Here is an 11681-nt window from a genome sequence, read left to right as displayed (position 1 = left end):
ACGTTGCGCCTGCGCGCGCCGGGGCCCGCCCCAACTTCCGCCAGAAGCCTGCCGTCACTCACAGCCGCCTCCCGCCCAAGCGGTGACGTAGCATCCTTTTCCGCTAGATCTGCGCTCCAGACGGAGTTCCACAGAGCTTGGGAGCTGCTGCGCTGCCGAGCTGCTTCTTTGCCGCGCTGCCGAACTGCTCCGCTGCCGAGCTGCTGAGCTGCAGAATCTGGCGCTTGGAGCTGCGAATCTCGGCGAGATTTCGCGTTGCCCATCCTGATCCATTTTACTGATCTGATAATCATTAGCGGATCGCTTTGCCAAGAGCTGGGAAGAACAAAGGAATCGGGAAGGAGACGCTGGGCCCCGGCCACTTTGCTGCGAGTGGCTTCCTTTTCCTTTCGCTTCGGTCCGGAGAGACTGGATTTATAATCGTCACTGGATTGTAAGTACCCGAGGCGAAGAGAGCTCACTACGCCCCGCTTCTTGAATATCTTTGTTCCGGGAGAGTTTGTGCATTGAAAGTTTCTGCTGCGCCTTCCTTTCTGTGCCAAAAATCCTTCCGTAGGAGCGGCCATTTGCTTTCCTGCTAGCTAGCTCTCCCTGGTGGCTGCAGCGGCATCTAGAGGTTGGAACTTGGCATTGCAGCTAATAGATTTAAAAGGACTTAATAAGTGTTTGTAACCACTGGTATTCAGTCACAGCGTCTTTAGAAAGACTTGGGCCTTAATTCACAATAGACGCTTAGGTGCTTTTCTACTTAGAGCTTTTTGTACTTAAAGACTTCAATTTATGACGAACTAGTCTTTCTGTTGACATAGCCGGAACTTTTTAGTCCAACAAGTGGTTGATAGAGAAAAAGTGAGTCACAGAGAAATAAAGATGAGTAAGAGCAAAGACGATGCTCCTCATGAACTGGAGAGCCAGTTTATCTTACGCCTACCTCCGGAATATGCCTCTACGGTGAGGCGGGCAGTACAGTCTGGCCATGTCAACCTGAAGGACAGACTGACAATTGAGTTACACCCCGATGGGCGTCATGGAATCGTCAGAGTGGACCGGGTCCCACTGGCCTCAAAATTGGTAGATCTGCCCTGTGTTATGGAGAGTTTGAAAACCATTGATAAAAAAACCTTTTACAAGACAGCTGATATCTGTCAGATGCTCGTCTCTACAGTTGATGGTGATCTCTATCCCCCTGTGGAGGAACCAGCTGCTACTGCTGATCCCAAAGCAAGCAAGAAAAAGGATAAGGACAAAGAGAAGAAGTTTATATGGAACCATGGAATTACTCTGCCTCTAAAAAATGTCCGAAAGAGAAGGTTCCGAAAGACAGCAAAGAAGAAGTACATTGAGTCTCCGGATGTGGAAAAAGAAGTGAAGCGCTTGCTGAGCACAGATGCCGAAGCTGTCAGTACCCGCTGGGAAATAATTGCTGAAGATGAAACAAAAGAAACAGAAAATCAAGGCCTTGATATCTCTTCCCCAGGAATGTCTGGCCACAGGCAGGGCCATGACTCACTGGAACACGATGAGCTTCGGGAGATATTCAATGACCTCAGCAGCAGCAGTGAGGATGAAGATGAGACACAGCATCAAGATGAAGAAGATATAAACATCATCGACACGGAGGAAGATCTGGAAAGGCAGCTACAGGACAAGCTCAATGAATCAGATGAACAGCACCAAGAAAATGAGGGAACCAATCAGCTGGTGATGGGAATTCAGAAACAGATTGATAACATGAAAGGCAAGCTCCAAGAGACCCAGGACAGGGCAAAGCGACAGGAGGATCTGATCATGAAGGTGGAAAATCTGGCTCTCAAGAACAGATTTCAGGCCGTGCTGGATGAACTGAAACAAAAGGAAGACCGAGAAAAGGAGCAGCTCAGCTCTTTGCAGGAGGAGCTAGAATCACTCCTGGAGAAGTGAGGAGAGCTTTGATACTTAATTTCATTCCTCAGAGTAGTCGGCATTGAAAGAAAAATTTTGGTTTCATCACCTGGACTAGGTACTATATAACTTTGCAGTAGTTGCCATTTTCTTCACTGCCTTCTATTGGGTTTGTCATATCGACAGATATAAATGTGAATTTCTTTCTCATTTGTCTTTAAGAACCACTTTTTTAGGTGTTTGTCGTGTAGGAAGTAGGATGTATAGACAGAGAAATGTAAGGAAGTTGTAGGATTAGTGGAGGGAAGAGTTCAACTTACTGATTAATCACAGCTTCACTGCAGGACTTTGCTACTGTTTCTCAGTTTACCAGAAGTTGCCATTGCTATTCTGTGATGCCATCTGAGATAATTAGAGTCTAGTCTAAAGGCAGTGAAGCTTGTTTGCATATGTTTTCCCATGCTGTAGCTATCTTTCTGCTCTTCAAAGCAGTTAATCATATGTAGCATTGCAAATCATTTTCATAGTTGTTTGACCACAAGAAATAAAAACAAGTGATTTTCACCTCATAATGTGTCTTTTTTAGGGGAAGGGGGTATCAGGTCCTCTTCTGAGGTGGTATTTTAGTGGGATTTAATGGACTGACCAATCGGATTCTTTTTTGTAGGAAAAGAAACAGTTATATTTTAAGAAAAAGAGGAACACAGCAGGGGAAAGAAATTGGGAAATTCATATGCAGTATGTTTCCAACCCCCCTGCTCCATTTTGAGGAAATAGAGAAACTTCCTAAATTTTTTTTCAGCCTGATCTCAGTGTTTTCAATCCATACTGAGCTTGTTTACATTTTTTCAAGGAGTTTAATTACTCCTCTTCCTCTACAATAGTCTACTGGGATAAATACTCTGTTACTCATCTATCGTAGGAGAGTGTAAGTTACTGTTGCTCTGTGTTCACCAGGCTGTAAATTCCCTGAGATTAGGCACTTGCCTTGTTAGTCACTGTAAACTTACTAAAGAATAGTAAGTTCAAGGGATACAGTGCCTGGATTTGTATCCTAGTTCAGTGACCTAGTTAGGTGATCTTGGGCAAGTAAATTAACCTGTTTGCCTCAATTTCCTCATCTCTAAAATGGAGACGATAATCTCCCTCAGGACCCTTGAGTTGTGGCAATTGAGTTGATACTTAGAAAGGATTTAGAACAGTTCCTGGAAAAAAAGCAAATTATTATTGCCTATTTACTGGGGTTGGAACATAACAGATCAGAGAATGATTTGAATTAAAGAGTGACCAAAATGGTAGAAAGTGTGGAAAGAAACAGCTCGTTTGGAGTTCCCGCTGTAGCCAAACGGGATTGGCAGAGTCTTGGGAGCACTGGGATGCAGGTTTGATTCCTGGTGTGGCACAGAGGCTTAGAGGATCTTCGGTGTTGATCTGATCCTTGCCTTGGCCTGGGAACTGCATATGCCAAAGGTCAGCCAAAAAAAAACAGTTGTCTTAAGTGTGGTTGACTGGTTTCAGATTAAAGAATCATTCTAAAAGTGTAAATGGCAGCATAAACTGAGTCAGTTTACTACTATAGCTGTATTTTTTTATTTATGGCTTGGGTTTGCAGTAATATTAAAACCTACGTAGTGAAGAGTAATAACCTCTTACATAAACTTCAAAAGAGAAAAACTTAAAATTGGGATCCATTTCCCTTCAGGCAAATCCAGAGTTACCAAAAAAGACTCACTTTTCTCACAGCTCCCTTGCCTGATAGGTGTGATTTATAGTTGAGCCACAGTTTTCAATATTTCTGAGTTCATGATTAGAAGTTGAAGAACTTTTTAAAATTTGTGTTTTAAAATATAGAAATAAAAGACTCAGAAAAATTTTAAGCAGTGCAGAAATTTTACAAAAAATAAAAAGTAAAGACCACTTTTGCACAAACTTTTCAGGGCAAGTTGTAAACATTTTGGTATGGATTATTCCAGGACTTTATTTGGTGTACATCTAATTCTATACATATATGTAATTTTGTAAAACAACAAAAAAAAAAGATTTTGTTATAGACATTATTCTAAAATTCAATCAGACCTATGAGTATCCTGGAGTTCTTTTGTGGTGCAGCAGTAAGGATCTGGCATCACTGCAGCAGCTTGGAAACTTCCACACGCTGTGGGTGCCGTCAACAACAAAAAAAGTATCCTTCCATATCAGTACACACAGACCTGCTCTTTTTCATGATAGGCATTTTTTCTTAATTTTACCCACTTCCTTATTGCTGGTCACTTAGGTTGTTCCTTTTTAAATTTGCTCTTACACGGAATGCTGGAATAAGCATGTCAATATGGCCTCCATTTTGCATTCTATCTGTAGATGAAGTAAATGGAATCTTTACGTTTGGTTCTAAATGTCATAAAGCCAGACATTTTGAACTTGGAGGTCAAATGTTGATCTGAGATGAAAAAGTGGACCACTGGTGACAATTCAGGTCTCCAAAGTCTTAAACTGCTTTTTCTCTTTTATTATCCAGTAAGAATTCTGTGGGACAACACAGACTAGGAAGACAGCTCCGCACACAGCGGCTATCCTGGCCTCCTTTCTGGATTTGAAATGCCCAGCTCCTCACTACAGAGCTTTATTTAGCGCTTGCAGTTCCTTTTCCTGCAGTCATCTCGCCGTATTCACAGTCATGGCTAGCCTGTGGTTTCTCAGGCCTGAGCTTTCTCTGGTAATCCTGTCTGGCCTCTCAATCTAATTGCCAGGGAACATGTGAGTGTTAGAGCCTTGTCAAGGGTCGTGGTCTTCCCTGAAAATTTGGAAATCCCTTTTATCATTATTTTCCATGTATGCTTGGGAGTCCATGTGCTTAAATTTAAAACAGAAGCATCATTCATTTTTGGTTAGTTGGAATCCGGAAAAAATGTTTTCAGATGGTTAGGACTGCCTATTGTCTTGGGCGTGTTGTACTCTATGCTGGGGCATGTTCTCTCCAAGTCCAGCTGTTTACTTAAGGAAACTTCATGGAACTGGAACTCTGTCTGCCCTATTTGTGCAACTATTTCTGATAGTTCAGTAGGTTACAGGCAATTTCCCAATTAATGCCCTCATGACCCTGGTCTTGATTACTAATTTGGCTTCTCCAAAAACATAAATGAACTTAATGCAAAAGCAGTTGATGATTTATTGTAGTATTTCCTGTGTTTGTAAAAACTCAGTATATGTTTTTTAAAATAAACGGGGGAGTTCCCGTCATGGTGAAGTGGAAAGGAATCCCACTAGGAACCATGAGGTTTGGGGTTCAATTCTTGGCCATGCTCAGTGGGTTAAGGATCTGGCATTGCGGTGAGCTGCGGCGTAGGCCAGCAGCTGTAGCTCCGATTAGACCCTAGCCTGGGAACTTCTGTGTGCTGCGAATGCAGCCTTAAAAAGAGAAAAAGACAAAAAAAAAAAAAAAAAAAAGTAAATAAATAAACAAGGAACCATAGATTATTGACAGTTTTAAAAAATCAAAACACTTTTTGAAACATGATACAAAGGATTAAAAAAATTCTTTTTCTAGTTTGAAATGGTACATTGTTTTCACATATATCTTCTCTCTGTAAAATCCTGCTAATATAAAATAGTAACTCCCAAAGGTAAGGAGAATAGAGGAGATGAGACGGCAGTGGATGGATCAACTGTAAACCTGTTTTCAGGAGACCAAAGCAGATGGAGAAATGATGAGTTAATTCAGAGATCACGGAAAATGACAAGCTAAATGTCTGTCTGCAAGTGGGGATACCAAAGAGAGACAAACCCACTTGATAAACTGTGAGGGAGTTCCCGTCATGGCTCGGCTCTGATAAACCTGACTGGCATCCAGGCGGATGCAGGATGCAGACGTGGCTCAGATCCTGTAGTGCTGTGGCTGTGGTGTAGGCCTGCAGCTGCCGCTCTGATTAGACCTCTAGCCCGGGAACTTTCATATGCTGCATGTATGGCCCTAAAAAGGAAAAGAGAAACTGTGAGGCTCATTTTTTGCAGGCAGTTTCCAAGGAAGAGGGAAGGTATGAGGCAAGAAACAGGATTCATTAAAGTCTGTGAGCACAGCTGCTGATGCCGAGGATGCCTGCCTTACTCAAGGAAGCCAGACAGCTCTTCACTCCCCATCCCACAGTTCATTTTCCAGAGAAGCTGAACCAAAGAAGCCTCAAACTCAGAGAAAGCAGGCATAGATGAAGGCTGGGGTGCACAGCATTCAACAAGGGAATCGTGTCAAAGTCGGCTTCCTTACTGCAGGCTATCACCCCTCTTCTCTCATCTTGGTTTCATTAAATCAGTACCCAAGGCATACACCCCTCCACCTCCACCCCCAAACACACAGAGACCCACACACAGTCAAGACTGGAAGATTATTCTCTGAAGAACTTAAGTGGTTCTAGAGAAAAGAAATCCGAATACATGTGGGCACTCTCCAAAGAAAAGGCCACGGCTCTCTATTACTACACTGAAGTCTACCTGTTGACAAATGCTACCTCTGCACCATCTGCTTTTCGGTGTCTCACTCTTAGATATTAACTGACAGCCAAGGAATCAGACAAGGAAAGTTCCCTAAATCAAAGAATCATTTCAGCCTACCTTTTGCCTCCTCCTCTACTTTGTCCCTCCTCCCCTACCCGCCAAAGGAAGATACGGCCCAGGGCTTAGAATGTAAATCGTAAGAGAATTCGTTCCAACGCTGGAATTATAAGCACCCGAGAGGAAAAAGAATTCCCTAACAGCGGTACCCTCACTGACACCCTAAACCACATCTGGCCTACTAGGCCTGTGGTCGTTTACATCCAGATCGTCTCCTGCATAAAGCTGCGGGCCCCCTCAACAAGAACCGGCACGCCTAGAGCGCTGCAGGCACACAGCTTTTTTCCATCAAGTTTCTGGGCTGTAAAATACGTCTTCCAACCCGCTGGTACTAGAGCAAGAGCCGTGTCCTGCCTCTAGACGTGCTGAGGACTCTGCTCCCACCAGCCTGCAAGCTTGCAGGCCTCCAGGCCCAGATCCTTGCCTCCCGCAGGCCACCCCATAATCCCCATCCCCTCCCCTAGGACCCCCCCATCCCCCACCCCCACCCCCGCGAGCAAAGAGCGAGACCGAGAGGGGCGCTGCGTGCGGCGCCTTTGCGGAGCCGCCCTTCCTCTCCCGGGACAATGAAGGGTTTTCCAATCCAAAAGAGCCACCGATTATCAGGTAAATCCCCCCCCCCCACCAAGTAGTGTGTTTGTTTTCTCTGTTTTAAATCTGTTTCTATAGCTTGACCCTTTGACTCTAAGCGGGATCAACTGGAAGCACCCGCCGCCGTTTGCTGGGCGGCGGAGGACGTGGGCAGGTGTGCGGGGCAGGGCTGGGGCTGGGGCTGGGGCTGGAGCTGGGGGTTCTGGCCGAATAAGAAAGCATTTCTGTCCCCGCCGGGGGCGGTTGGGGGGGGGTGGTTAGCGGCGTCTAAGAGTCTCCGGCCGTCATCGCAAGAATTGATCGCATAGCTGTGAGCTGCTGTATTGCAATTCGGTAAACGCGTTCACCGAGTTGGCGCCGCGGCCCGCGGGCGCTGGGACGGCGGGGCCGCAGGGCGCGAGGTTGAGGCGCTCAGGGGGCCGCGGGCCAGGGGTTATTTCAGGGCGCGGGGAGCGCGGCCCGTGGCCTGGCCTGGGGTTAAGCGGCCTCTCCCGCCGCCGGGCAGAGAGACCCGAGAGGAGGAGGCGGTGGAGCGCTCCGGGGAGCCGCCGTCCCCCGGGCACCGGCAGGGGAGTGGGCGACCATGAATTGCAGTCCTGCCCTGCAAGCCGCCATCGACCTGACCGCGGGGGCCCTCGGGGGCACAGCGTGCGTCCTGACCGGGCAGCCCTTCGACACGATGAAAGTGAAGATGCAGACGTTCCCCGGTCTCTACAAGGGCCTCGCCGACTGCGGCCTCAAGACCTACGCCCAGGTGGGCCTGCGGGGCTTCTACAAGGGGACCGGCCCCGCGCTGATGGCCTGCGTCGCCGAGAACTCGGTCCTCTTTATGTGCTACGGCTTCTGCCAACAGTTCGTCAGGAAAGTGGTTGGACTGGACCAGCAGGAGAAGCTGAGGGATCTGCAGACGGCGGCCGCCGGTTCCTCCGCCTCCGCCTTTGCCGCGCTGGCCCTGTGCCCCACGGAGCTTGTCAAGTGCCAGCTGCAGACCATGCTCGAACTGGAGATGTCAGGGAGGCTGGCAAAAAGCCCTAAGACGGTTTGGGGCGTCGTGAAGAGCATCCTTCGAAAGGATGGGCCCTTGGGCTTCTCCCACGGACTCTGGAGCACTCTGCTTCAAGAAGTGCCGGGCTATTTCTTCTTCTTCGGTGGCTATGAACTGAGCCGATCGTTTTTTGCGTCCGGGGGATCAAAAGATGAACTAGGCCCTGTCCCCTTGATGTTAAGTGGTGGAATTGCTGGAATTTGCCTTTGGCTTGTCATATACCCTGTGGATTGTGTCAAATCCAGAATTCAGGTTCTTTCCATGTTTGGAAAGCAGGCAGGATTTATGGGAACTCTTTTAAGTGTTGTGAAAAATGAAGGAATAGCAGCCTTATATTCTGGAATGAAAGCTACTTTGATTCGAGCCTTCCCTGCCAATGGGTCACTGTTTTTGGCTTATGAATACAGCAGGAAGTTGATGATGAGCCAGTTTGAAGCATAATCGAAGTGTCTTGATGAATCTGGATCCAAGTACAGGCCTTTGAGGGCTATCATTGAATTTAGGGTTTCATGGAGGACTGGATCAATGAATTATTTTGTACTTCATAGGAATTTTTTGTCTTACCTTCTTATACTCTAAATCTTAAAGTTTATGGGAGAATCTCTTTTATGTCATATGATTTCTGCCCATAACTATTGAAATAGAAAAGTCGCTGCTCTTGTGTTTTGGTGAGAAGAGTGGGTGGCCCTAGGTACCTAATCTGAGAGGTTAAATATACTTGTATCAAGAGGCTTTTGCATAAATCAGCACGCTGCGTGCAGTCTGGTTGGTTATGTGTTGTGAGTGAAGCACAGTTTGGTTCCCATATTTCATTTCATGTCACCAGAAAAACTTAATTAACCATGTTCTCTGAAGGTGGTTATAAATAATTGCTTAATCCAGTCAAGATTTGGGTCTCTTTAAGACTCTGCCTAATGTGTGCACCATACTAGCAAATTAAAGTTTTTAAAAAGTTTTTGTGTGGTCCTTGAAAACCCGAATACCCATCTAGATGTCTTTGGGCATCCACAATGTTTTCCTGATTTCTTTATTGAGATCACATTGATTTATAACATTATATGTCTGTTTCTGCATACCCTGCGACATGCTGCCACCAAAAGTGTTTCATCCCTCACCATACAGTTGATTCCCTTTATCCACATCCTTCCCCTCCCCCTCTGATAATTACCACTCTGTTTTCTGTGATTACATGTTTTGTTTAGTTTTGGTTTTTGTTTGTTTTTCGTATTCCACATATGAGTGAGATTGGATGATATTTGTCTTTCTCCGTCAGACTTATTTCACTTAGCATGATACTCTCAAGGTCCGTGTTGTCACAAATGGCAAGATTTCATCTTTTTTCCCCATCTGGATTCTTAACAGGAGACTAAAGCTGCATACGGATGTGGCTTCCACATTCCTGAGTCAGCGTTTCAGAGTAGGCATCCTGGATTTTTCAAAGATGTTCTAATTTGGAGGGAGAGGTCTGGCCCTTGGGATGTGGATATTCCCATGCTGCAGCAGTGATGATGCTGGATCTTTAACCACTGGGCCACCAGGGAACTCCCTGGATGCTCTATTCGTCGGCTTTTTTTTTTTTTTTCCTTTTTAGGGCTGTAAATGCGGCATATAGATGTGCCCAGGCTAGGGGTTGAGTAGGAGCTACAGCTGCCAGCCTACACCACAGCCACATAGATGCTCTATTCTTAACATAGTGTTATTCATTTTTATTTTTATTTTTATTTTTGTCTTTTTGCCATTTCTTGGGCCGCTCTTGCGGCATATGGAGGTTCCCAGGCTAGGGGTCTAATCGGAGCTGTTGCTGCCAGCCTACGCCACAGCCACAGCAACTTGGGATCCGAGCCACGTCTGCGACCTACACCACAGCTCACGGCAACACCGGATCCTTAACCCACTGAGCAAGGCCAGGGATCGAACCCTCAACCTCATGGTTCCTAGTCAGATTCCTTAACATCTGTGCCACGACGGGAACTCCAACATAGTGTTATTCATTTTTAAAGTGGGGTCGTATTCCACACTCTTAGGCCTTTGGGAAATAGCCTGGCCTTTGTCTGTACCAAATTTCTTTCCTCACCCAAAGAGCTTCTAGAACTCTGCTCTACTGTAAATGGAGGAAGTGGCGAGGGATGGCCTTCTGTGCTTTGATAAAGACCAAGTGGTTGACAGCACTTCTTGGCTCCTAGTCTCTGGATTCTGGCCTAGGTAAGATTCTAGGATGTGCTGTTGGCCCTTTAGGGGTTGTTGACCTATTTGGGTTGTTCACTGGCTTCCCCGCCTCCACCAGAGAAACGCTTCCAGGGAAAGAAGTGCCAGAGCCATGAGAAACTTTTTTTCCTTGATGGCGATGAGGTAACGTTACCAGTGGATGAAATCCTCTCTTCTCAGAACTAGACAGAACTTAGTACTTGCAGTCCGCAGTAATTAGCATCAAGGCAGACCCATCCTGAAGCTTTTCTTAGGATCTGTAACTCCTTGCCATTTTTTTTTTACAGTGTTGGAAAATTGTGACTTTGGTACTGGCCATCAGTGAATCTTATTGATGACTATATACATATAATAGACTGTGACTTGACAAAGCAATGAAACATCAGGAACACAAATTTATGAAATTATATACCATATGTATGTATATAGGCGCTGATAAAAACCCAAACCAAAAAAACTGTACTTCATCTTCTCCCTGCACACTTGTGATGAGCACCTGTTCTTTGGCCCTGGATGCAAGAGGGTGAAGTCAGCCTCATCATTCCTTGGTGATCCAAGACCGGCAGAGTCTCTCCAGTAAGAAGTGGAAAACACGCAGGCTCCCAGAATTAATAACAGTCCATAGTAGCATGTGTGTCTCTGATTGCTGGGGAAGGTAAATCTGGTGTGGAATGCCCAGTTTCCATCAGCTTTTGGGAATCTGTGAAGCCTTTGTGTAACTAACTATGTTGCCAGAGGCAAGGGGGTCAGATTAAAGAGAGGCTGGCAGATGAGAGCTGCAGCAGCAGACCTTTGTGGCAAGGGTGCCCAGTGTCTTGTCTGGTGTATTCCAGAGCCATGGCTGGTCTTCCATTTGTTTTTTCTTTAAAACTTTATTTCTAAGTTATTTATATATCTGAGTTATATATTACATATGTAAATGTTCAGGAACTACTTAGTGAGGCTTCATTCAGGCAGGCCTTGATTAAAGCAGAATAGCAACTTCCATAGGAAGTGAACTTCCACAGGAAGTGCACCTTTTAGTCTGCAAGCCCCCCGCCCAGGACCCACTAGGTTGTCTCAGTCCTGTGGCAACAGACCTTTCACATGTTCGCCATTAAAGGTTTAATTAAATATCTCAATAGAAATCATTTGAGGCAAATAAGAGTGGGAATAGGAAATTGAAACCTAAGGAGAAATTTTTCCACTCCTTTTGCCTAATTCATGCTTCCTTATTTAGGTACAGTCTGTACCATTTCAGACAAAAATATAGTAACTTGAAATATTTGTGTTTAAAGAAATTTAAGTAGTCTATCTTTAAATTATTTACCTAAGTAAAAATATTTTTGTTGAATCCACCCCATTTCCAATATACCGT

The 11681-nt window shown here is 45.4% G+C and overlaps 2 protein-coding genes across 2 annotated transcripts; both read left to right on the top strand.

The window, feature by feature from the left end:
- Positions 27-3367, top strand: TAF7 (TATA-box binding protein associated factor 7). The gene has a single exon (XM_005661764.2). It carries the CDS (start codon positions 871-873, stop codon positions 1918-1920), a length of 1050 nt encoding a protein of 349 aa, XP_005661821.1. The 5' UTR covers positions 27-870; the 3' UTR covers positions 1921-3367.
- Positions 5325-9073, top strand: LOC100523054 (mitochondrial ornithine transporter 2). Its single transcript, XM_003124057.4, has one exon. The coding sequence runs from the start codon at positions 7658-7660 to the stop codon at positions 8558-8560; it is 903 nt and encodes a 300-aa protein (XP_003124105.1). The 5' UTR covers positions 5325-7657; the 3' UTR covers positions 8561-9073.

The sequence above is a fragment of the Sus scrofa genome, chromosome 2 (genome assembly GCF_000003025.6).
Source record: "Sus scrofa isolate TJ Tabasco breed Duroc chromosome 2, Sscrofa11.1, whole genome shotgun sequence".
Classification (NCBI taxonomy): Eukaryota; Metazoa; Chordata; class Mammalia; order Artiodactyla; family Suidae; genus Sus; species Sus scrofa.
The sequence above is the reverse complement of the archived record's forward strand: the minus strand, read 5'-3'. Positions and strand labels throughout refer to the sequence as shown.